This window comes from Schistocerca americana, chromosome X, assembly GCF_021461395.2.
Source record: "Schistocerca americana isolate TAMUIC-IGC-003095 chromosome X, iqSchAmer2.1, whole genome shotgun sequence".
Lineage (NCBI taxonomy): Eukaryota > Metazoa > Arthropoda > Insecta > Orthoptera > Acrididae > Schistocerca > Schistocerca americana.
Window position 1 is genome coordinate 165,762,763 of NC_060130.1, and position 27,706 is coordinate 165,790,468.

At 44.0% G+C, this 27,706-nt stretch overlaps 1 protein-coding gene across 2 annotated transcripts in view; it reads right to left on the reverse strand.

The window, feature by feature from the left end:
* Positions 1-27,706, reverse strand: part of LOC124554795 (excitatory amino acid transporter 1) — a 762,497-nt gene that overhangs the window by 156,382 nt on the left and 578,409 nt on the right. For both annotated transcript variants that reach the window (XM_047128448.1, XM_047128447.1), the window contains exons 2-3: positions 13,994-14,488; positions 3,825-3,867 (exon numbers count right to left, since the gene is read on the reverse strand). In XM_047128448.1, the coding sequence (XP_046984404.1) occupies positions 3,825-3,867; positions 13,994-14,488 (538 nt within the window). The remainder of the gene's footprint in view (positions 1-3,824; positions 3,868-13,993; positions 14,489-27,706) is intronic.

The window sequence follows — 27,706 nt, forward strand, 5'->3', positions numbered from 1 at the left end:
ATCGAACCCATCGTTCTACCATTCCTAGACCGGCAAGGGAACTTGCTGTTCCAACAGGACAATGCACGTCCGCATGTATCCCGTGCCACCCAACGTGCTCTAGAAGGTGTAAGTCAACTACTCTGGCCAGCAAGATCTCCGGATCTGTCCCCCATTGAGCATGTTTGGGACTGGATGAAGCGTCGTCTCACGCGGTCTGCACGTCCAGCACGAACGCTGGTCCAACTGAGGCGCCAGGTGGAAATGGCATGGCAAGCCGTTCCACAGGACTACATCCAGCATCTCTACGATCGTCTCCATGGGAGAATAGCAGCCTGCATTGCTGCGAAAGGTGGATATACACTGTACTAGTGCCGACATTGTGCATGCTCTGTTGCCTGTGTCTATGTGCCTGTGGTTCTGTCAGCGTGATCATGTGATGTATCTGACCCCAGGAATGTGTCAATAAAGTTTCCCCTTCCTGGGACAGTGAATTCACGGTGTTCTTATTTCAATTTCCAGGAGTGTAGATTTTCCGTGATTTCCTCCAACCGCTTACTGCAAATACTGAAATGCATCGTTTGAAATAACACAGAAAATATCCTGCCTCATTCTTCCCCCAATTCAGACTGTGTTTTGTCTTTAATTTACTCGTCGTCGACGGGATGTTAAGCCCTACTCTCCTTTCCTTGGTGCAAGCAAATATTACCATTTTCATAGAACGTCTCCGCTGATAAAGTCATATCTCGAGATTTACCAAGTAAATGTACCAGAATATTTCCACTACTCCTTTATTGTAGGCGAAAACAGGCGAAAACGATGGGTGTACACAGAAACACTAAAATGGAAAGCACTATTATATACATCGCGACGTCTGAGCATGAAAAATTATGGTTCCTGATTTTTTATGTGAAAACTCTTAAAGCTTTTTTAATGAAACAAATGTTATTAACGTTGTACGTCTGCATGTCTGCATATTTATTTCTCAAAATAGTCACCCTGGCGACGAACAGATTTCTCCGAACGAAAAAGCAGTTCGTTGGTACCGTCACTGTAGGATGTTTGACTTTGTTGCCGAAGACACAGCCTCATCTCTGCTTGCACCGCCTCACAATTATCGAATTCAAGTCCTCGAAGCTGTTCTTTATGTTTGGAAACAGACGGTAGTCGGATAGAGGCAAACTGGGACCGAATGGAAGATGATCGATGGCAGTGAAACCCAAGACGTCGAATTGTGGCAGATGATGTGGCGCTCGTGTGTGGTTTGGTATTGTATTGAGGATGCTCCATGCGTGTACCAGCTTTTAGAATTCGAAATTAGATTACAGCACGGTGTTTCTCACGCACCGACATATACTGTGTGATCAAAAGTATCCGGACACCTGCCTGAAAATGACTTACAAGTTCGTGGCGCCCTCCATCGGTAATGCTGGAATTCAATATGGTGTTGGCCCACACTTAGCCTTGATGACAACTTCCACTCTCGCAACCATACGTTCAGTCAGGTGCTGGAAGGTTTCTTGGAGAACGGCAGCCCATTCTTCAACGAGTGCTGCACTGATGAGAGGTATCGATGTCGGTCGGTGAGGACTGGCACGAAGTCGGCGTTCCAAAACATCCCAAAGGTGTTCGATAGGATTCAGGTCAGGACTCTGTGCTTCTCTGTCCATTACAGGGACATTATTGTCGTGTAACCACTCCGCCACGGGCTGTGCATTATGAACAGGTGCTCAATCGCGTTGAAAGATGCAATCGCCATCCCAGAATTGCTCTTCAACAGTGGGAAGCAAGAAGGTGCTTAAAACATCAATGTAGGGCTGTGCTGTTATAGTGCCATGCAAAATAGCAACGGGTGCAAGGCCCCTCCATGAAAAACACGACCACACCAAAAGACCACCGCCTCCGAATTTTACTACACACTCTGGCAGGTGACGTCCACCGGGCATTCGCCATACGCACACCCTGCCATCGGATCGCCACATTGTCTACCGTGATTCGTCATTCCACACAACGTTTTTCCACTGTTCAATCGTCCATTGTTTAGCTCCTTACACCAAGCGAGGCGTCGTTTGGCGCTTACCGGTGTGATATGCGGTTTATGACCAGCCACTCGACCATGAAATCCAAGTTTTCTCACCTCCCGCCTAACAGTCACAGTACGTGCAGTGGATCCTGATGCAGTTTGGAATTCCTGTGTGATGGTCCGTGTAGATGTCTGCCTATTACACATTACGCCTCAACTGTCGGCGGTCTTATCAGTCAACAGACGAGGTCGGCCTGTACGCTTTTGTGCTGTACGTGTCCCTCCACGTTTCCACTTCATTATCACATCGGAAACAGTGGACCTAAGGCTGTTTAGGAGTGTGGAAATCTCGCATACAGACATAGGCCTATGACGCAAGTGACACTCAATCACCTGAGCACATTCGAAGTCCGTTAGTTCCGCGGAGCGCCCCATTCTGCTCTCTCATGATGTCTAATGACTCTGAGGTCGCTGATACGGAGTACTTGGCAGTAGGTGGCAGCACAATGCACCTAATATGAAAAACTTATGTTTTTTGGGGTGTCCGGATACTTTTCATCAGATAGTGTAGTTGATTACACACCGCCACGTTACACGCTAGTTTTCGGAGACTTCTAGTTCCGGGGGGTTGCAACTTACGTCAGCGAAGCGGGAAAGTCGACCGACTATTATGCATGGCACGTAACACCTCAACCGATGTTTAGAATAGAATAAAAAAATCCGAGGCATTACTTTTCAGCACACTCTCGTGTAACACTAACAGCGGACACAACTTTCTTCTTCATCCCTATGATTCACAACCTGTCAGTTGACTGTGCGATTGGAGGCGGACGCATACTCATGCCTTGCGGGAACTTGGCACAGCGGCCGCGTTGCAACTCATGCTAGTGGCATTAATACACCAGCTGTTTAATCTCCGTGCCAACGAGCCTCCTGCTACTGTCTGCCAATGTATGAGCGCGCCAAACACGCCTCTGCCTCGTGCTCTGCGAATCTAGTCCATACTAGAAGACGACCATGGAGGCAGGCCCCTGAACGGACGACAGTTTTAGTTAACTTTTGTGAAAACTAACACAGCTGAGGATCAGTTATCGTCGAAGAAATCGATTTCCTTCCTAACGGGTGTCGGTAAAGCACCTATTTCTTAATTTAGCTCACGACGCACAAGTATCAGTGACGAGAAGCTAATTTACTCTGTACGTCCTCGATACATAAATCATCATCTTGGAACGAAAAACACTTTGAAGCTTAGTTTAAGTTTGTCCATCGTTGAAACAGAACGTAGAAAATAACTCCCCCGAATAGAAAATAATATAACTAAGACTATTATCAAAATTTTTAATTATATATTAAACAAATTCTGATCATGAGTAGAATTTTTTGTCGCTCATAACGAATGTCTCTTTTATAGAGCTGTAGCAATCTGAATTTGGGGAAGCCAAACAATTATTGTAGAATATTACACCAGGGTCGAGTGTGTTTTCATTCATAATGTATAAAATATTCTACCAAGAACCGACGGAACAGTTAATCAATTCAGTTATTGTTTCTACAACTTGCTCATGTTACTCTGGTTTTTACCTAGATTACTCCTTTCCACTTTTCGAAACAGTGAGAAAAGTAACTTATGTGAAGAAGCAGGATCGCCTATTTAAAACTTATTTCTGCTGTAAAAATAATATTTAAGAGCATACGTGCTGTTACTTTGTTAGAGACTCAACCGCTGAAGGGGAAGCTGCTTTGTGGAAATGAGTAGTCTCTCCACCATTATTTTACGGAACGACTGAGGTTCAAATGAAATGTTCTTGTTTGAGTGTCTTACCTGTGCAATAGCTGCCTGCACCAGATTTGGAGGGAACATGTTTCTGGAACAAGAAGATCATTCTGTGAAGCTGGCGCATTACGAAAACCTTGTCCTTAAAAATAAGAAATAAATGCTTATGCTATTGTGTATGATAGCTGCTTTAAATATTTCTTACGGGAATAATATCAAAGCCTTCATATTCAAACGAAGATTGGCACTGTGATGGTAGAACCAATGGCCTAAGAAACGACAATACACACATAATTACGTACTGTATTCCATTGCAAGGTGTCAAAAATGGAATACGATAAATTTTTACATTTTTGGTTTAGTGCGAAATGGAATTACAGCGCTCATACAGCATTACCGAGAATAAAAAATGTGCTTTTATTTTAATGAAGCAAGAATTCTAAGTGACTTCCTTCGATTTAATGATGAAAGGTGTATATATATATATATATATATATATATATATATATATATATGTATATATATATATATATATATATATATATATTTGTTTATTGAGCGCACTGATTATGCTGCAATATATCAGACTGATATCTAACTGGTGATGTTATTTTTAAAGCCAGTAATTAGACTATGAATCTGGGTTGTTTAAGCATGAAGTGGTTGACAAATTTGCTCCGTTACACTGTCATAAGGACTATCTAATCGCAAACGTTTGTTTAAGTACGTAAGACGGAACACCAGTTCCGAGACTTAATAAGGAAGTTGACTTACTTTATGTTTCTGTATGTTATATTGTTTCTTCTTAGCACAATGGTTCTGTCACTACAGTTTCAAGACATCTTCGGACATAAACGACTGTGATATTTTCCCCGCTAGTATAGTTTTGTTATCAGTGTCAGATTCGAAAAAAAGTCACCAATTTCACAAGTGTAACTTAAAATTTAGAAAATCCAGAGTGGGGAGTCACGGGCTGTCTTCTTTACTTTCTCGGAAGACACAGAAGCAGTATTTACTGTTTGTAGTCCCAGAAATAGCCGGAGCATCGAAGGTTTGGTGGTCTTTCTTTGTCTTCAAGTATGAAGTTAGTGAGAGCTCACATATTTCCCATCAGAAACTGTCAACCCTGCAGTGCTGTTGTCCGCATGTTAACAGAAACTGGCAGGCGCGTGTCCCCGCAGTGCCTGCTTCCCGCAACACTTGACGTAACAGTCGGCAAGCGCCAGGGCTCCTGCGGATGGTTACTCTCAAACTTTTCTTGTTCTACTACGGACTATAGGTAATGCGAAATTCCAGTAGAAAATACTTCGTGAATTAAAGTGGTTTAAAACTTGAAAATGAGCCGTTTATCCTAGATTACTCAGCGGAAAACATAAGGGTCCTATTGTGTTACTTAAACATTCAAAACTGAGAAGAAGACAGATCTTATAAAGGAAATAATTTTTCTCATAGCTTTGAAACCGCTCATTTTTCCAGCGTTGAACCAATCGGCAATATTCTTTTATTGCTCCTTACCCTGTATGTGTTTACAGGACCTATGGAACGCATGAAACAATACTCAGAGAGTGACAGAGACCACGTTCAGTTTAGTGGACATGTGAACACGTGACCGAAACCGTCGAGCCATTTTCCCAATAAATTTCCCCGTATAATCTGACTCACTGAGGTCACAAAGTAGAGCTGATAGATGAATGCACTTAACAAAAAAATCTGTATTTCTAGATAATGAGTGAACGCCTTTTCTTTTTGGCTGCTGTGGGTGAAGCAGAGGTAATGAGAGATTGAGCACAGGACATGGCGGTTACTGTGTCATTAGACTGAAGACAGAAGTTGCACTTTTCCACTGCAGAGACCAGCAAACGCGTAGTACAGGATAGAAGAAATATGTGATTCTATAGAGGATACCGAACGTTGAGGCGCAGCGCCAGGACTCGCTCGGGGGAGTTGGTTTGTTGGTTGGTTGGTTGATTGATTGATTGATTCGGGGAAAGGGACCAAACAGCGAGGTCATTGGTTCCATCGGATTATGGAAGTATGGGGAAGCAAGTCGGCCGTGTCCTTTCAAAGGAACCATCCTGGCATTTGCCTGAAGCGAGAAATCACGGAAAACCTAAATCAGGATGGCTGGACGTGGGTTTGAACCGTCGTCCTCTCGATGGCGAGTCCAGTGTGCTAACCACTGTGCCACCTCACTCGGTGCTCGCGGGAGTAAAGAGGTTCGTATTTCCTTAAGACATTTAGATCTACATTATGCAGGGGTTCTTCAAATCGCTTAAGAAAAATCCCTGCCAGGGACTACTTAATTTCATGATATAAATTCAATATTATTCATGAGCCTCTTCTCTTGCTTTAATGGGAGTAAATGAGAAAACAGTAATTTGACTGCCTCTCTTAAGAAAAGCAATAGAAAAGAACAAGCTTGTTGTTAAGAATTTTGCATTTCTAGTCATTCTTAGTCGAAGTCCAACAGCTGTTTCATCTGTCTTTCATTACTGTTGTCCACATTTACATGACCTGCATGCTTGTTGACTGAAATTCAATAGCAATCAGACGCAGTAACCTTTGCCAAACAACTCGTCATTTCTGTTTCTCCGAAACCGAAATCCGTTCTACTGTCTATGTTTAAGGTATGTTTACTTAGGAATTTCATACTTTATCACGAATAAGTAGATTTACTTGGGATATCCGACAATTTGACACACAAGAAATCAAACCTACTTCAAATACTCTGTAGTTTCGTCCACTTTCTGTTCAAGCGGAAGTAGTCTGAGGCTTTGCCATTGCCAAAGAGGAAATAATTTCATGAATATCTGCTGCTTGTGAAAAGAAAGGTGGATGCAAGCCTCAAATGTTGAGACATTCTCCATTAATATTACTGTTGTAGCTCACGATGAGGGCAGAAGTTTAAACATATCCTGCAAAATGTCCGAAAGGCCAACTGAAGGCTGAAGATATTTGTTGTTTCTAAATTTCACTTGCAACCTCGCTGGTCGTGAAGAGAGCATCGGAGAATAAATTGAGTAAAAGCCCGTATCTCCTGGAGACCTACCGTTCAGTGCTATAGGAAAAAACACGTGAAACGATGTGATCAACACATCCATGTCGGCTGAGAGAAAGTGCGACAGAAGTTTTGTGTGAGTATTGGAAGCTTTACACTTGCAATGAACAGAATATCAGCATTATACGGAATACTGTCGAAATAGCAAGTGTTCCCAAAAGTGAAAATTGAGTTTTTTGCTTAATGAAAGGCAAAAATTCCTGATCGATAGCTATAACATGTACATAATCAAAAATGAAACTGCGATTATGAAGTGCGGGGAAGGTGGACTTGTTGAATGGCTAAATCTTAAACTAGCACCACAGACTATCGAAAACTGAATGTATAAAGAAAGGAGACGCAAGATAAACATAGTGGCAATAAGCAATCAAGGTAAAATTGGTTTCTATGAAAAGAAGCAGCAGCAGCAGCCAAGATCCTAAAATACTGATCTTGAGAGTAGAGAAAGATTGACAAGAATCTGCTGTTGGGGAACATCTTTGTACGTGAGTTACAAATGAGCAATGAGGAAGGTAGAAATAAAATAATTTTAAACCTTTGAAATTCGTACTCTCAGGAGAGTTTGTTGAAGATCAGATAAATTGATCAAGGTTGAAATAAAGACAATGTGCCACTAGTCAATGAGAAAAATGCCTAAAACAGATCATATCCACTGAAAGAGACATACCTGTTGGGAACGTACATTATCTGCCAAAAAAGGAAAGCACCCAGAAAGAGAGGAAGAAACTAAATGCAGCTTCACAGGCTGAGAGGGTATCTGATGTTATTTCAGTGATTACAAAATCTAATCAAATTTACGAACAACAAGATAGTTTTAGCTGACTTATCGTTATGACGTAGCAATACATCTGGCTTGGATGCTTGCGCTGATTTGGTTGGGTAGAGTGTAGTAAAAACCGGTGCTCATTTCCTGGCCCACAAATATTTTAACTGATGCTTGATATCTTGGATACAGGCATTGGATCGAAGATTATGTCCAACCTGGTCTCTCACGCGTTTTACGGGGACACATCTGAGAATCTATCTGCTCACAGGAGTGCCTCAGCAACATGCAAACAGTTCATACAGGCCCGTCACACGAGCTGGCGAGCAGTGTCATGTTGAAAAATAACAAGAGGATACTGTCGCACGAAAGGTAACACATGAGGACTCAGAATGTTCGCGATGTACAACTGTGTTGTCAGAGTTCCGCCTATCTCAACCATCCGTAACGTGAAGTCATACCATCTCTGTTGATCCATGGTGGACGCGGGACAACGGCTGGTCATTAACAAGGCAAATCATCAAGCAGCCGTATATTTGAGAAGTTATTTTATTTTCTCAACAAGTTTCGGTAATTCAATGTGCCATCTTCAGGCCCCATATGCACCTCACATATAGGCATTCAAACGTGTGTTGTTATTTATGAAATCATACCCGATGGCTCCCCACACCGTTACCCGAGAAGTAACACCGGCTGTGCCTCTCAAAACATTGGAAGAATGGCACCTCTCCGCATGTTGTCGCCATACTCGCCGAAGATCGTCATCTGTAGTAATGCAGAACCGCGATTCATCACTGAACACAATGCAATGCCATTCATCAGCAGTTCATGCTTGTTTGTCACGCCACCGCTCCAAACGCAGCCGTTTGTGTTGTGTTGATTCTACCAGCCGGTTAAATGGAGACACACACTGAGGTCCCTTTCAAGCTCCGCCAGGTGTTGATAACACGGAACCTCCGTGTACTTCAGATTTCATTTGCCCTTCACTGTAATTCATGAATATCTGATGCTGTTCATCCCCTACCAGACTTGGTAACAAGACTAAACATGAACTACATTAAGGCACAACCACGACAATACTGCACGTTTCAGAGACTTGCAACTCTCAATCATTCACATTACCGCAGATGGCGTGCACCATGTCACACTGACATCGGACCACGTCTTCTAGGTGCCTCACTTTTGTCAAACTTTGTGAGTCGTCCCTCCAAACTGTAGTTGAAGGACTGGCAGCAGGAAAGAATCACAGCGGCAGATCTAATGGCCAGTGACGTTGGTTGCAGTACTTAGGATGGAAAGAGAGAGAACTGGCTGGCAAACGTTAGCGGTGGGTACCGCAGCAGATGATGAAATCAGCAGCAGCTTGCTAACTAGTGGAGCAACAATATTCAATACCCATTGCTAAACCGTGTAATAGTAACGAAAGAGGATGCGGACCGCCGGTAGAGGACGAGTCGCCTGCGTGTAATGTGACTTTTGAGACTGTACTTTTCGTATGTAGCTTACCGTTGTACACTTGCTACATTATCATCGATTACAAGCGTCATAATTATTAGGGCCACAGCAGTCTACTTTCTCTCTGTGGTTTATGTTGTTTGGAATACATTTCTTCTAGCAGTATCGAAACCACTAGTGTACCGATGTTCCTAATTTAACCATTATTTACCTGTCACCTTCTACACGCCATAATTTTTTCTAAGGAAAATTTAAAATCACATTACATATGGTCACCAAGATATGTATGCTCTCCAACATTACGTCTCTTGTATAACAACTTGCCAATGAATGTGTTCAGAACACAAAAAATAGATAAAATGTGTACTAGCTGTGTTTATACTGATCTTTACGCCTGATCCGAGGTTCGTAACTCGTAATAGTGTGTCGTAAAAGCCGGGTTGCTCCACAATAGATCTGAGATTCATCTGAGCTCATGGAGGAGACCCTAGCTCAACCTTCTGTAGCACTTAAGGGACAAACTTTGTTTTTCCGTGACTGTGTCTAAAATGAAAATAGAAACCCCAAAGTAATCAGCAGCAAACTTCGAGATTTTTACTTAATACGTGTTTCGCAGTCTTTGCTCCATTAGGTGGAGGATCAGGTATTCAGCTGAGAGGCACCGGTCCCGGGAAACCGTGGGTGTCAAATAACCTAGAACATTTCATCGCTTTGATTGCAGATGAATTTGGTATATTAATAAGAAATATTTAGGAACCGATGTGACATACTAGCAATTCTGTACGTCCTTGTTGCGTACCTTTCTTGACATTACTGCATTTGGGCTTTGTACTTAACTGTTTACAAACTTTACGAGAGTTGTTACAAGTATTTATCGTCTTCTGGCTTAGAGAGATATTATACTTCTTTTTTTCGTGTTGTGATGAACAAAGATTATATGAGAACGTAATCTTTCGCGACGGAGCTGTTGTATAAAACAGCCTCGGACTTCTTACCGCGTCAATTCAGGGTAAAACATCGAGTTTTCGATGATTAGCGCCATCGTTTACATTGGGAAAAACTGACAGTCGGGCCTGCTGTCGTGTGGTGGTCATATATAGTCCTGGGAGGACGAGGTATCAGATCTGCTTTCCGACCGCCTAAGGAGACAACGGAGATGCTACAGCCTGTTAAGGACAGTCTCGGTCCCAGGATCCCTGGGATTGACAGCATTTCTTGTAAGTGCGGAAGCTATTACATCGGCCAGTCCATCCGTATCGTTTCCGACCGTTGTGGAGAACACCAGTTCGTGTTAAAAATCGACGACTTATGAAATTTATAGTTGCTGAACACAGCCTCACAAACAAACATAAATTACTGTTTGACGAAACAAAAGTTTTTCCCAAGGCTCCTACATACTGGGTTCTGTAACTAAAGAGGCTGTATAAATAAGAATTTTTGAGAAAAGTTTTAATCGTGGCAGCGGGTATAATCTTAGCGGTGCATGGAAGCGAGCTCTCAATGCAAAGAAGAGCCAGAGATATTCGTCGCAATGTTTAAGCTACTGCAGGAGCGGTGACGCCACCAGCGCAGACGTTGACACCATCTGCGACAGCATGACGTAACTACCGACCAATCAGAAGCCGTCATTGGGTTGTATAAGGCTACCACAGTAGCAGTGTTGACAGCCAGTTGCTCCTGACGAAGGCGATAGAGGTAATCGTCGAAAGCTCTAGATTTAACCCTGAATTAGCATGGCAAGAAGTCCGAGAATGTTTTATACAACAGAGATTACAATAAAATTTTCATCATAGGATATTGTTCTCTATACACAGGGCTATTAAAGAAAAAAGGAACAAATTTCAAAAATTTATTGCTTCCAAACTACAAAACATAGAAACACAATTCCAAGGTTCCTGGAAAGAGAATAGTTAAAATGTTTATGCATTCAATGTGAGCACCATGTGTTACACGACAAATATCAAAACGGCGGGTGATTTCCTGCCATACGCGAAGCAGCTGGCCTCTCTTTATCGAATTCACAGCATTAACAATGCGACGTCGACGTTAATTGAGTGACACCATTCAGGGACGTTGGAATGGACGAGGAGGAGCAGAAGATGATGATCATCACCGGTGGCCTCCCATGTCTCCAGACCTCACATCTTCCGGCTTTTATCTGTGGGATTACGTAAAAGACTGCATTCTTATTCCTCTTTGCCTGACACTAATTGAAGTCTGCGACATCGCATTGTTGAAGCTGTGAATTCGATAACGAGAGAGCGGCTACTTCGTGTGTGGCATAATGTGTGTCACCCTTTTGATATTTGGCGTGTAACACATGGTGCTCCATAAATGAAACCTGCGCCTAATTTGTTTTACAAATGAGTTACATGGGTGACATATCTGCAGAATACACTAAGCACAGATCTCATGTACAAATACCGTGTGATCAAGAAGTCAGTATAAATTTGAAAACTTAATAAGCCACGGGATAATGTAGATAGAGAGGTAAAAATTGACACACATGCTTGGAATGACATGGGGTTTTATTAGAACCACGCCATATTGCTACACGCGTGAAAGATCTCTTGCGCGCGTCGTTTGGTGATGACCGTGTGCTCAGCCGCCACTTTCGTCATGCTTGGCCTCCCAGGTCCCCAGACCTCAGTCCGTGCGATTATTGGCTTTGGGGTTACCTGAAGTCGCAAGTGTATCGTGATCGACCGACAGCTCTGGTGATGCTGAAAGACAACATCCGACGCCAATGCCTCACCGTAACCCCGGACATGCTTTACAGTGCTGTTCACAACATTATTCCTCGACTACAGCTATTGTTGAGGAATGATGGTGGACATATTGAGCATTTCCTGTAAAGAACATCATCTTCGCTTTGTCTTACTTTGTTATGCTAATTATTGCTATTCTGATCAGATAAACACAATATACATAAATGAACTTGTGGATGACATCGGAAGTTCACTGAGGCTTTTTGCGGATGATGCTGTGGTATATCGAGAGGTTGTAACAATGGAAAATTGTACTGAAATGCAGGAGGATCTGCAGCGAATTGACGCATGGTGCAGGGAATGGCAATTGAATCTCAATGTAGTCAAGTGTAATGTGCTGCGAATACATAGAAAGATAGATCCCTTATCATTTAGCTACAAAATAGCAGGTCAGCAACTGGAAGCAGTTAATTCCATAAATTATCTGGGAGTACGCATTAGGAGTGATTTAAAATGGAATGATCATATAAAGTTAATCTTCGGTAAAATAGATTCTAGACTGAGATTCATTGGAAGAATCCTGCTTGAATACTGCTCAGCAGTGTGGGATCCGTACCAGATAGGGTTGATAGAAGAGATAGAGAAGATCCAACGGAGAGCAGCGCGCTTCGTTACAGGATCATTTAGTAATCGCGAAAGCGTTACGGAGATGATAGATAAACTCCAGTGAAAGACTCTGCAGGAGAGACGCTCAGTAGCTCGGTACGGGCTTTTGTTGAAGTTTCGAGCACATACCTTCACCGAGGAGTCAAGCAGTATATTGCTCCCTCCTACGTATATCTCGCAGAGAGACCATGAGGATAAAATCAGAGAGATTAGAGCCCACGCAGAAGCATACCGACAATCCTTCTTTCCACGAACAATACGAGACTGGAATAGAAGGGAGAACCGATAGAGGTACTCAAGCTACCCTCCGCCACACACGGTCAGGTGGCTTGAGGAGTGTGGATGTAGATGTAGATGTGGATGAAGCGCAATCTGTAGCACATTTTTTGAACTTTTGTATTTTTTTGGTTCTAATAAAACCCCATGTCATTCCAAGCATGTGTGTCAATTTGTACCTCTCTATCTACATTATTCCGTGATTTATTCAGTTTTCAAATTTATACTGACTTTTTGATCACCCGGTATATGGGTATTATTTAGAAATGAGTAGAAAACAGTATACACTTATGTGCAACTTATAATCTTCGTACACCGTGAGACGAAAAAGAATATTACAATTCGGAAAGCCAGGGACGCTAAGTTTCACGTAATGTTTGTAAACATTGAATACATAAAGCTCCAATGCAGCGCTGTCGTGGAAAGCATACACTGAAGACACAGATGACCGCAGGTACGCCACATCAGTTTCAAGCATTTCTTTAGTAACCTCCCAAAAGCATACTGCAATTAAAGTGACAAATCGTTCTAGATATTTAGACATCGTTAAGTTCCAGGGCTCAGTGGACCAGAACTAAAAACCTGATCTGCTGCCTAATGGAGCAAACTCTCCAAAACGCTTCATAAATAAGAAACTAAGTTCAGTCACTTGTTATGTTGTTTTTATTTATACGATTAATGCTTATTTTGGAAACAGTTAATCACGGTGCTAGCTAGAAAATGCACCTTTGTTGGTGAGACAATTGAAAGAAAACAGCCTTTGGTCACTGTTTTTTACGAGTTAGCCGGGTTTCAACACTGCTAGGAGTGTCTTCCTCAGATTTTAAATCAAAAAATGGTTTATAACATGGTCACAGAATTATGACCAAAAACGTATGCTACAGAGTCTAAGTACAGAATCATCGTGAAAGACTGGCAGTACTTATGTGTCATTTATAAAATAATAAATATGTCAAAAGGGCATTAGTCACAAAGATATTTAAGACAAAAATCGTGATGGCGAGCCACTAAGGGCTGCTCGTTACTTACGCGGTTACAGGTTGCAAACGGACTTATACGTTTTTAGTCATAATTCTGTGACCATGTTATAAACCATTTTTTGATTGAAATTCTGAGGAAGACACTCCTAGCAGTGTTGAAACCCGGTTAATTCGTTAAAAATAGTGACTGAGGGCTGTTTTCTTTCAGTTTTAACTATTCGCGGTATCTGAACGTGCAGCCATGTACAAAATTTTGATGGTGAGATTTTTCCGAACGATAGGACTGATAAGAGTGAGTGAGGCGTGCTTACCTTATGAGATCCATGAGGGTGTCGACGGTGGTGACGTTGCGGGAGCTGCCAGAGCGCGCGATCTCAGACGTGTCGCCCCTGCCCGGGTGGATGGCGGACGACAGAATCATGCCGAGGATCACAGCCGATACGGTCGTCGTGAAGTAGTAGCCGATGGCACGCGCGCCTATCTTGCCCGACAGGCTGAGATCCAGCGTTCCGATGGCGGTGATGATGGACGACATGATGAGCGGCAGGATGAGCGACTTCAACATCTGCAGGAAGATGTCTCCCACGAAGGAGACGTACATGATCTCCCTGGGAGTCCATTTCTCGGAGCGGGAATGCCTGAGGATGACGCCGAAGGCGACGCCCGAGAAGACGCCGATGACGGTGAAGATGGTGAGCAGGTTGCTCTTGAGAAAGGCGATGATGTGGCTGCGGAGCGCCCGGGGCGGCATGGCGAACTGGCTAGACGGCCGAGGGCGCGGTTGCTTGTCGGCGGACAGGGGGCTCCTGCAACACACGCCGCACACCGCTTTCTGCAGCTTAACGTCTCCTCCACATACAGATAATGCATCGCTTGTTATTGCATAGCAATGGAAAGGAAACACACTGCTGGTCAGCACCGTGGAGGCGGCGTGCAACAAATGTCATATCAGCATCGAGTGTACCACAGGTCTGCTGTGGCCGAGCGGTTGTAGGCGCTTCAGTCTAGAACCACGCGACCCCTACGGTCGCAGGTTCGAATCCTGCCTCGGGCATGGATGTGTGTGATGTCCTTAGGTTAGTTAGGCTTCAGTAGTTCTAAGTTCTAGGGGACTGATGACCTCAGATGTTAAGTCCCATAGTGCTCAGAGCCATTAGTACACAGCCATAGTCTAACATTCTTCCTCCAGACAGACTGCCACAACACAATGGTGAATTAGCGACACCGGTGCCTCTTTCTCAGTTAATATCAACCACCAACCGAACTCTTAAACCAACGCAGGCAGAACATACGTTGCTACCGCTAAATATATGATTCTGACTGACGTATTACATATTAATTATTTTGATATCACGAAAAAGGTTTTCCGTTTTTGTTATTTTTTATGGCTGTATTTTCGGCTTCAGGGATTCCCTTGTTACAAGTTTCGAGTACTGCATACTTGGCGCCAAATATCTTTTGATTAAATTTTGCTTTATTCTGCAAATCTCGCGCTATTCTCGGGATATGCTATCTAATCTCTTGTTTACTGCTAACTTTCGGCATTCGCAGCACTTTGGAGTTAACAGTAGATATCGTCAATGCAGCTGAAGGCCAAGAACGATCAAGTAAAAGTCATAACTGGGTTTAGGACATGCAACAGAACCTAAAATTTCCGTGTAGTTTTTGAGACAATAGAATCGTCTTCAAAATTCCCCATTTTTAATTAGATTTTCCACACTTTTCTATATCACTCCAGTTGAATTGCAATACTTCTTCAAATAGTAGAATAATTTGCCACCCTCGCTAATAACCAATGATGAACATTTTATTTCACACAGTTTCCCGTGTTGTCATAGGCAGGTGTATATACTCTCCAATCGCGCCTTTCTCATAACTGACAGAATAGTACCTATAAAAAAGGAATGACTATGGTGTTCCTGAAATTGCATCGAATTTTCCCATAATTACTCAGAGTAAAATAGGAATGAAGGACCTCCCGTTTGGTCATCTCTTATGACGTCACTTTAGATGAGGCGGTGAATGTTTAGCACTTTTCTGATTAGCAGCGCAGAGATTCATCTTTACGTCACCGCCTTCAGCCTACGCCTAGTCCCACGAAACATTGAAATGTACCTTTTTAATGAAGAGAGATTCACCTAAATGTTGCTGACTGAGAGACCGGGTGGCGGCAGGGGCGGGAGTGGGAGTGTTGGAGAAAACTTTGAATACCAAGAGAACCTGCCACTAGAAGAAATCCCTGTTCTTTGCCACGCCTTCTATGAAAGACAGAGAGACTCCAGAATGTTTCACAACAGCAACAGAAACATTAGGCACAGAGATCTGGCACTTTCACTACCGCATAACCCGCAAGATCCTACCCGGCATATCTCTCTGCTAAAATACGATACATAGAACAGAGAGCCACACAGTACATAGTTAAACGCAGAAATTTTACGTAAATATCATTCTAGTACATCTCGGTTAATTAAGGCTTCAGGGTGGGTTTATTGTCAGCATGAGCGTTTCTTTGTGGTTGATTGGATCGAAGAGGCGCAAAATTCCTGTGTAGTTATTACTGCTTTCATACTATAAAATCGTTAGTAAATTATACGACATAGAGTACAATACAGCTGGAGGTATTCGTGTAGCGTAGCAATAACACAGCGTTTTGTTATATGACGCAAGGGTCACAGTCACCCACGTGATATTATTACCTGAGAATGATAATGTGTAGACCCATGGCGTGAAACATCGTATAGTCTCAATTGAATGTAAACTAAATGACAGTATTATATTAATTAATTGCATAGTGGCAAAACTGTAGCTTGGAAAAAAAGTTTCTTACAGAACAGTTGTTCGACCCATAATGAAATATAGCTCATGTTTGCAGGATCCACTTCAGATAGGACTACCAGGATACACTGAGTGTATACCAAGAAGACTGGTGCGAACGGTTACAGGTCTGTTTTACTGCCGAGGGAAAGAGAAATATAAATGCTGAAATATATTAATTGGTGAACACTTACAAGCATTGCTGTGTATCTAGCGAAACCAAATGGTTCAAATGGCTCTGAGCACTATGGGACTTAACTTCTGAGGTCATCAGTCCCCTAGAACTTACAGATACTTAAACCTAACTAACCTAAGGACATCACACACATCCATGCCGTAGCGGTCGCGCGGTTCCAGACTGAAGCGCCTAGAACCGCTCGTCCACTCCGGCCGGCCTAGCGAAACCCTTCTTAGATAATGTCAAGAAACGGATTTCGTAACGCAAACTCCAAAATTTATCTGTCCACTATACGTCGACCCCGCAGTAATTGCAAAGATAAAAAAATGGCTCTGAGCACTATGGGACCCAACATCTTAGGTCATAAGTCCCCTAGAACTTAGAACTACTTAAACCTAACTAACCTAAGGACATCACACACACCCATGCCCGAGGCAGGATTCGAACCTGCGACCGTAGCAGTCCCGCGATTCCGGACTGCAGTGCCAGAACCGCTAGACCACCGCGGCCGGCGAATTGCAAAGATAAAATTAGAATTAGAGTAACAGGTGCTCACAAAGAGAGTACAGTCAATCATTTGTCAAATGCATCATTATCGAATCAAACAGAAAGAAACCGTAAAACACTGTACAGCTCTCTGCCTCATTGTCCGCAGCTAGTGGTCGTGCGGTAGCGTTCTCGCTTCCCGCGCCCGGGTTCCCGGGTTCGATTCCCGGCGGGGTCAGGGATTTTCTCTGCCTCGTGATGACTGGGTGTTGTGTAATGTCCTTAGGTTAGTTAGGTTTAAGTAGTTCTAAGTTCTAGGGGACTGATGACCATAGATGTTAAGTCCCATAGTGCTCAGAGCCATTTTTTTTCTCTGCCTCATTCTTTAAAGCACTGTCCAGTTTGTAGATGTAGACCAATACATTCGAGACGCTAGACGAGATCGGTACCCTGCCTGAGCATCTGCGTAGTAATCGTGTCACCTCATATCATTATACGTAGGAGTCCGCCCCCGGTAGCTGAATGGTCAACGTGACGTGCCACAGGGGAGCGTTATGGGACCATTGCTTTTCACAATATATATAAATGACCTAGTAGATAGTGTCAGAAGTTCCATGCGGCTTTTCGCGGATGATGCTGTGGTATACAGAGAAGTTGCAGCATTAGAAAATTGCAGCGAAATGCAGGAAGATATACAGCGGATAGGCACTTGGTACAGGGAGTGGCAACTGTCCCTTAACATAGACAAATGTAATGTACTGCGAATACATAGAAAGAAGGATCCTTTATTGCATGATTATATGATAGCGGAACAAACACTGGTAGCAGTTACTTCTGTAAAAGATCTGGGAGTATGCGTAAGGAACGATTTGAAGTGGAATGATCATATAAAATTAATTGTTGGTAAGTAGGGTGCCAGGTTGAGATTCATTCGGAGAGTCCTTAGTAAATGTAGTCCAACAACAAAGGAAGTGACTTACAAAACACTCGTTTCGACCTATACTTGAGTATTGCTCATCTGTGTGGGATCCGTATCAGGTCGGGTTGACAGAGGAGATAGAGAAGATCCAAAGAAGAGCGGCGCGTTTCGTCAAAGGGTTATTTGGTAAACGTGATAGCGTTACGGAGATGTTTACCAAACTCAAGTGGCAGACTCTGCAAGAGAGGCGCTCTGCGTCGCTGTGTAGCTTGCTGTCCAGGTTTCGAGAGGGTGCGTTTCTGGATGAGGTATCGAATATATTGCTTCCCCGTACTTATAGCTCCCGAGGAGATCACGAATGTAAAATTAAAGAGATTCGAGCGCGCACGGAGGCTTTCCGGCAAGTCTTCTCCCCGCGAATCATACACGACTGGAACAGGAAAGGGAGGTAACGACAGTGGCACGTACAGTGCCCTCCGCCACACACCGTTGGGTGGCTTGCGGAGTATAAATGTAAATGTAGATGCAGACGTATTGTCAATTCTCTGGGCCCGGGTTCGATTCCCGGCTGGGTCGGGGAATTTTCTCCACCCAGGGACTGGGTGTTGTGCTAGCATCATCATCATCATCATCATCATCCAATCACCCTCATCGACTGCAGGTCGACGAAGTGGCGTCAAATTGAAAGACCAGCACCCGGCGAACCGTCTGCCCGACGGGGGGCCCTAGCCATACGATTAAATAAATACATAAATTATACGTAGGACTACTTTGTTTCATTCTCTGTACGTCAAAATGGTTCTCATTTTATGTAGTGCAATGAGGACCCAGTGATTTATGAGTCATTTCATTTCGACAAGCCATCCCATTGAGAATAGATGGGGCCGGCCGCGATGGCCGAGCGGTTCTAGGCGCTTCAGTCCGGAACCGCGCGACTGCTATGGTCGCAGGTTCGAATCCTGCCTCGGGCATGGATGTGTGTGATGTCCTTAGGTTAGTTAGCTTTAAGTAGTTCTAAGTTATAGGGGACTGATGACCTCAGATGTTAAGTCCCATAGTGCTCAGAACCATTTGACTATTTTTTTGAGAATAGATGGAAATCGCTGCCAAAACGCTGGCTATACATCGTTTCAGTCGAGAGACATGTTCGCCTTGGCTGTTTACCGCTGCGTTACAAGTTCAGTGGGATTAAAGCCGCCGCTGATGAGACACAAATGTCGACTGTGCTGCCAACTTGCTGTCTAACTGTGGATCTAGCAAGTTCTGTCAGACTTTTGACTCAGTGGTTTGCTGCTGTGCTACTTACTCTGTGGGGGGCAGCAGGGTTTAAGCTTAAGCTACTGCTGACGGTGAAGCGTCTTTTGTATGGGGACTCAAGGCCTACAGACTCTTTGGTTGTTTTCCGGAGAAAGCACACTCACTGCCTTTTCTCTATTAAAAAAGTTACCGAGTAATTACATCTGAGAATACATCTTATGAGGAACTGTTGTACTTTGTGAAGGAAATGAGGTAATGGTGCACGTGTACTGTCTAATTTGATGGTCTAACTACCTGTACGCCGGTCAGTGTGGCCGAGTGGTTCTAGGTGCCTCAGTCTGGAACCGCGCGACCGCTACGGTCGCGGGTTAGAATCCTGCCTCGGGCATGGATGTGTGTATTGTCCTTAAGTTAGTTAGGTTTAAGTTGTTCTAAGTTCTAGGGGACTGATGACCTCAGATGTTAAGTCCCATAGTGTTCAAAGCCATTTGAACCATTAACTACCTGTACGACTCTCCCAGACAAAAATGTTACAGAACATTTCTACCTCCTTGGTAACGTACAAACGAATCTGGAAGAGAAATGAAAGACTGGAGCAGTTTAAAAGGATACGTTACGTTATCGCGGCAGCCTGCTCAATTAAACAGTTGTTAGTGAAACATTGAAATGAATTTTAGGAAAGTTTGGTTCACCTGCAAAGCAGACCGCATAGTCACCAGTGCGATTCCTTCTTGAGTACTGCTCGAGTGTTTGAGATCCGCACCAGATCGGGATAAAGGAAGACATCGAAGTAATCCAGGGGCAGCTGCTAGATTTGTTACCGGTACAACACGAAAGATTGAACAACACAAAATTATTTCGGATATGCTTCGGGAATTCAAAACGAGGATCTCTGGAGGGAAAGCGACGTTCTTGACGTAGATGAATTTTATTGGACATGTTACTGATGCCACACGGAGACTTCATTGTATCGTGGCAATGGCAGAATCACGCAGGCCACTGTGCGTGTTTCTTTGGGGAACAGCGCCGATTGCACTTTTTGGGAAAAATATTCATAAATGATGTGTGTGTCTTTTTGTAATGCATACTGACTCACTCTGTGTAACAGCTCATTTAAGGCTGTGAAATTCCGCGGTCCTGCTATGTTTCGCTGTGTAACTATTGTGTGTTAGAACTTTTTGCTCATTGTAAGTCACGAAAGTTCTGAGTATTAGAATATGTGCGTAGTAGCATTTTCGTTAGCATTGAAGCGTGAATGGAAGGGTCGCGTGTTTTTGGGCTACTTAGGATCACCGTGTCCAACAATGCGCACGAACCTAAAATCTGCGAACATGACAGCATTACAAATGTAGTAGTTTGGATCAAGTTACTGATAAATCACATGAAACGTAAAATAATGGCATTAGTGCCGAAGCAGATAGATTGTTTCTTATGGAAGACTATTAACGCTATATATACAGGGCTATTACAAATGATTGAAGCGATTTCATAAATTCACTGTAGCTCCATTCATTGACATATGGTCACGACACACTACAGATACGTAGAAAAACTCATAAAGTTTTGTTCGGCTGAAGCCGCACTTCAGGTTTCTGCCGTCAGAGCTCTCGAGAGCGCAGTGAGACAAAACGGCGACAGGAGCCGAGAAAGCGTATGTCGTGCTTGAAATGCACTCACATCAGTCAGTCATAACAGTGCAACGACACTTCAGATCCACCAACTGCTAACTCCATTCGGCGATGGCATGCGCAGTTTAAAGCTTCTTGATGCCTCTGTAAGGGGGAATCAACGGGTCGGCCTGTAGTGAGCGAAGAAACGGTTGAACGCGTGCGGGCAAGTTTCACGCGTAGCCCGCGGAAGTCGACGAATAAAGCAAGCAGGGAGCTAAACGTACCACAGCCGACGGTTTGGAAAATCTTACGGAAAAGGCTAAAGCAGAAGCCTTACCGTTTACAATTGCTACAAGCCTTGACACCCGATGGCAAAGTCAAATGCTTTGAATTTTCGGCGCGGTTGCAACAGCTCTTGGAAGAGGATGCGTTCAGTGCGAAACTTTTTTCAGTGATGAAGCAACATTTTTTCTTAATGGTGAAGTGAACAGACACAATGTGCGAATCTGGGCGGTAGAGAATCCTCACGCATTCGTGCAGCAAATTCGCAATTCACCAAAAGTTAACGTGTTTTGTGCAAACTCACGGTTTAAAGTTTACGGCCCCTTTTTCTTCTGCGAAAAAAACGTTACAGGACACGTGTATCTGGACATGCTGGAAAATTGGGTCATGCCACAACTGGAGACCGACAGCGCCGACTTCATCTTTCAACAGGATGGTGCTCCACTGCACTTCCATCATGATGTTCGGCATTTCTTAGACAGGAGATTGGAAAACCGATGGATCGGTCGTGGTGGAGATCATGATCAGCAATTCATGTCATGGCCTCCACGCTCTCCCGACTTAACCCCATGCGATTTCTTTCTGTGGGGGTTATGTGAAAGATTCAGTGTTTAAACCTCTTCTACCAAGAAACGTGCCAGAACTGCGAGCTTGCATCAACGATGCTTTAGAACTCATTGATGGGGACATGCTGCGCCGAGTGTGGGAGGAACTTTATTATCGGCTTGATGTCTGCCGAATCACTAAAGGGGCACATATCGAACATTTGTGAATGCCTAAGAAAACTTTTTGAATTTTTGTATGTGTGTGCAAAGCATTGTGAAAATATCTCAAATAATAAAGTTATTGTAGAGCTGTGAAATCGCTTCAATCATTTGTAATAACCCTGTATTTTAGGACTGTCTTGACAGAATCATATTCATAATTTCGATTACGTCCTCTTGAAATGTTGTATGGTGTTAGGTAAAATGTAATTAATTAATGTCACACGCCCATTATCCATATCTGAAAGGTCAGTAGTATTTTGAAAAATGATGGGATATCAAATAATTTCTAGTTGATGTAACTAGCTTTAATTGTAAGATTTCGCCGCTATAAGAACCAACATACAGTTCGATGGAAATTCCAATAAAAATTTCGTATCTTGTACTGTGGCCTTCGTATCACGTGCTGCTCCTGACTACTTTTAGCTGTAATACATAGCAAAAAAATCCTTTTTCTGAATTTTCAAACTGCCTTTGTAAGAGGTAAGCAACATACCGTGGTCATAAATGTAGATGTTTGTTTCTCGGTAACATAAACTCATTATAAACTTCTTGTCTGCTACTCAGGGAAACAGTCACATTTATATATCTACACTAAAACAACGATGGAGTAAAATCCCTTACTGTATTATCTACGTAACTTTTTAACCCGGTGCTGTATTCTCTGTTGAACTGAAAATTCTGTTTAATCGCATTTTTATTACACGGACTACATGAATTCAGTGGTGTCTACTGCTGGACCTAAGACTGTTTCGTGAGCCAGTAACGACTATTGTACTGTCGTGGTGTAGAGATCGAGCGAATGATCACCGGCGTACTCTATAGTATTTACCAGAAAGTGCTGGATCCATTTATGTTCCGACAACTACAGTTTTTTCCTCCTGGTTTCTGTGAATTACTGATGACGCATGGCGAGATTCTGTTTCACAATACTTATGCTAACTTTATCTTGACTAACTTAAGTCAGTGCAACATCTTATAGGAATTCAGCGAGAAAATTACGCATTGCACTGTACGTAATGAATGGAATTTTTACAGTGCGGCACAGCTAAATACATTGAAGTTCACGAGATACGAGATTTTCGAGATGAAAGGAAGTGTGTTTTCTGATGACAGTGAGAATAAATTATAGCAGGATAACTTGGAAAAACACGACGTACATTCCACAGTAGCAGGGCTGCAACAGTCCATATGGCCAAAATGATTTAACACCGTGGTTCTGGCTGCCTGTTATGTGCAATTGATTTACCGAGTCTGCGTCGAAAGGAAGCGGGACAGAATAGCGAACACATCTGAATGGCAGTGCGTCTATCCAATGCAGCGCATGCTCTGGCTAGAGACTTCGAGGTAGGTTCTGGACCGCACAGCCCTGGTCATCATTTGTTTCGAGAGATTTTACTGTATGATCGGCGCTCGGGCTGACTTATTCACCTCATACAAAGGCAGACCGCCACTCTGTGAAGGTACCTGGAATAAATAAATTTATTACATGAAATGTATTCGCAGCCTTGAATATGAACCACCATCGGCTGTTTACTGGAATAATGACAATGAAAATTTGTGCTGGACCGGGACTCGAGCCGGCCGGGGTGGCCGAGCGGTTCTAGGCGCTACAGTCTGCAGCCGCGCGACCGCTACGGTCGCAGGTTCGAATCCTGCATCGGGCATGGATGTGTGTGACCTCAGAAGTTAAGTCCCATAGTGCTCAGAGCCATTTGAACCATTTCTTTGAACCGGGACTCGAAACCCAATTTGCCACTTTACAAGAGCGGTCAGCTTAACCGCTTCTGCTACGAGTGCACGAATCTCCTCCAGACCCAATCTCCGATATATCGTCTTCTGTCACAATCTGCATTCGTACGTTACGTATATTTCAGTCTGGGAAGAACAGATTTATTGAGAGTCGAGGGCCTGATATTGGCTAATAAATGCAAAATAACAGTGCATGTCGGAAGGGACATTGCATCGTACTTCTTAATAACGCAGGCACTGCTATTTCGTACCCGTATATCAACTTTTTGTTTGGAGATACATGTCTGTAACTCTTGTACACATTGCAATGCCGTATCACACACAACAGCTCGTCGATAGATTACCAAATGAAAATGGCACAGCCCTATGATAAAGTGGTATATTGTGCGGTAATTTGTTTTCTGCATTTGAAATGGAACAAAGCTGCAACAAGATGGTGGAACTGTACAGTAGCGATACATCATCGCGTGACACAGTGGTTAGTTGGCGCAGACGTCTCCTGTGTGGTGAGACAAATGTGAATCAGACAGACAACGTCTATGAAGAGACGTGGAGACGCTGGTGCTCGAAGACCGATGTATCAAAATCGTAGCGGATGTGTAAATATTGAAAAACAAGCCATGAATCAGTTTTCAACCTCTTGCGCGTCATTTTCAACACGATAAAGGTCACTGCTCTCTGGGTTCCGTAGCTACTCAAAACCATTCAATGAGCCCGACGAACCTAGGTAGGTAGCAGAAAAACGCCAATCCAGATGACCTCTTTAGAGGCCTAATCACGCTGGATATATCACTATGACCTCGCGACAAAGGGGAAAAGCAACGCGTAGAAACATGTGGATCCACCGCCACTGAAAGTGGCGAAATCCACTCATGATCGGATAGAGCGATCTTTACTGTTGTTTTGCGACTGTCAGGATGTGACACCATCAGATTACGCTTGTTACGGGCAAGCCGTCACAGGAGTATACTACCGAAACCTCTTTGGGAGGTATCGGAAAGCTGACACGGTAAAGCGTCGTAGAAAGCTGCCCAAGAGTGTGTTTTACTCCACCTTACCCCAGCTCAATGCGCACGTGACACAGTCACACATGTAGCTTCTTTGGACAATAAGTCATTCACCGTTGCGAAAAATGTGTCGCACTGAAGGGTGAGTATGTAAAGAAAAGCTAACATCACCGTAAATTTCATTGTCACTACTTTTTCTCCCAGGTGATAGTAAAAACTTCACTCTCCCACTTTCTTCGCTACCACGACTGCTCCCAGGAACACTGAGTCAGGCCTGGAGAATAATTCGCATAGTCTCTTTACGTAGTGCCCCCTCCCCCCATTCCTTGGGACACGTTACAACCTTGCCAAGTTTGTGGACAAGGATTGACAGGGCAGCGACAGTGTTCTCTTCTGGGGCAGCATAATGTCAGTGACATATACGCCGTGTGTTTCATAAGGCAAAGCGCCCATCGGACTGCAGTTTTAAGTAACGTGGCGCGTGTCATTGCACTAGGTTGGTTGGTTTGGTTGTTTGGGGAAGGAGACCAGACAGCGTGGTCATCGGTCTCATCGGATTGGGGAAGGATGTCGGCCGTGCCCTTTCAGAGGAACCATCCCGGCATTTGCCTGGAGTGATTTAGGGAAATCACGGAAAACCTAAATCAGGATGGCCGGACGCGGGATTGAACCGTCGTCCTCCCGAATGCGAGTCCAGTGTCTAACCACTGCGCCACCTCGCTCGGTCCATTGCACTAGGCTTGACTGGAGCTTGCTACTACATTTACGTCTACATCTGCATCAGTACTCTGCAAGCCACGTGACGGTATGTGGTGGACGGTACTTCTGGTGCCATTATCTGATCCCGACCTTCCCTGTTCCATTCACGAATGGTCTTGGGAAAAATGATTGTTGGAAAACCTCTGTATTAGCTCTAATTTCTCGAATTTTCTCGTCATGGTCATTTCGCGAGACTTACGTGGGTTAAATTAATTTGTTGTCCGACTGTTCCCGATACGTGCTCTACCCGAATTTCAATAGTAAACAACCACGTGGTGCACAACGCGTCTGCCACTAGTTTACTGAACATATCTGCAACGCTCTCGCGCCCACTAAACAACACTGTGACGAAGCGGACTGCTCTTCGTTTGATCTCCTTTCTCTTCTGTTAGTATCCCGTCTCCGGCCATCCAGATTTAGGTTTTCCGTGATTTCCCTAAATCGTTTCAGGCAAATGCCGGGATGGTTCCTTTGAAAGGGCACGGCCGATTTCCTTCCCAATCCTTCCCTAACCCGAGCTTGCGCTCCGTCTCTAATGACCTCGTTGTCGACGGGACGTTAAACACTAACCACCACCATCTTCTGTTAGTCCTACGTGAAGTGGCTTCCAGAGAGACGTGCCATGCTCAAGAATCGGCCGACCAAGTGTTTTGTAAGCCTTTTCTTTCGTGCATTTCCTTAAGAATCTTCCTATGAATCTCATTCAAGTGTCTGCTTTTCCTAATATTCGTTTTATGTGGTCATTCCACTTAAGATCTTACCCATAGCTATTTTACGGTAGCTACTGTATCCAGCAATTTGTCATCAGTGGTGTAGTTGTACAGCAGTGGATTTCTTCTTCTACACTACTGGCCATTAAAATTGCTACACCACGAAGATGACGTGCTACAGACGCGAAATTTAACCGACAGGAAGAAGATGCTGTGATATGCAAATGATTAGCTTTTCAGAGCATTCACGCAAGGTTGGCGCCAGTGGCGACACCTACAACGTGCTGACATGAGGAAAGTTCACAACCAATTTCTCATATTCAAACAGCAGTTGACCGGCGTTGCCTGGTGAAACCTTGTTGTGATGCCTCGTGTAAGGAGGAGAAATGCGTACCATCACGTTTCCGGCTTTGGTAAAGGTTGGATTGTAGCCTATCGCGATTGCGGTTTATCGTATCGCGACATTGCTGCTCGCGTTGGTCGAGATCCAGTGACTGTTAGCAGAATATCGAATCGGTGGGTTCAGGAGGGTAATACGGAACTCCGCGCTGGATCCCAACGGCCTCGTATCACTAGCAGTCAAGATGACAGGCATCTTATCCGCATGGCTGTAACGGATCGTGCAGCCACGTCTCGATCCCTTAGTCAACAGGTGGGGACGTTTGCAAGACAACAACCATCTGCACGAACAGGTTGGCGTCGTTTGCAGCAGCATGGACTATGAGCTCGGAGACCATGGCTGCGGTTACCCTTGAGGTTGCATCACAGACAGGAGCGCCTGCGATGGTGTACTCTACGACGAACCTGGGTGCACGATAGGCAAAACGTCATTTTTCCGGATGAATCCAGGTTCTGTTTACAGCATCATGATGGTCGCATCCGTGTTTGGCGACATCGCGGTGAACGCACATTGGAAGCGTGTATTCGTCATCGCCATACTGACGTATCGCCCGGCGTGATGGTATGGGGTGCCATTGGTTACACGTCTCTGTCACCTCTTGTTCGCACTGACGGCAGTTTGAACAGTGGACGTTATATTTCAGATGTGTTACGACCCGTGGCTCTATCCTTCATTCGATCCCTGCGAAACCCTACGTTTCAGCAGGATAATGCATGACCGCATGTTGCAGGTCCTGCACGGGCCTTTCTGGATACAGAAAATGTTCGACTGCTGCCCTGGACACCACATTCTCCAGATCTCTCACCAACTGAAAACGTCTGGTCAATGGTGGCCGAGCAACTGGCTCGTCACAATACGCCAGTCACTACTCTTGATGAACTGTGGTATCGTGTTGAAGCTACATGGGCAACTGTACCTGTACACGCCATCCAAGCTCTGTTTGACTCAATGCCCAGGCATATCAAGCCTGTTATTACCGCCAGAGGAGGTTGTTCAGGGTACTGATTTCTCAGGATCTGTGCACCCAAACTGCGTGAAAATGTAATCACATATCATTTCTAGTATAATATATTTGTCCAATGACTA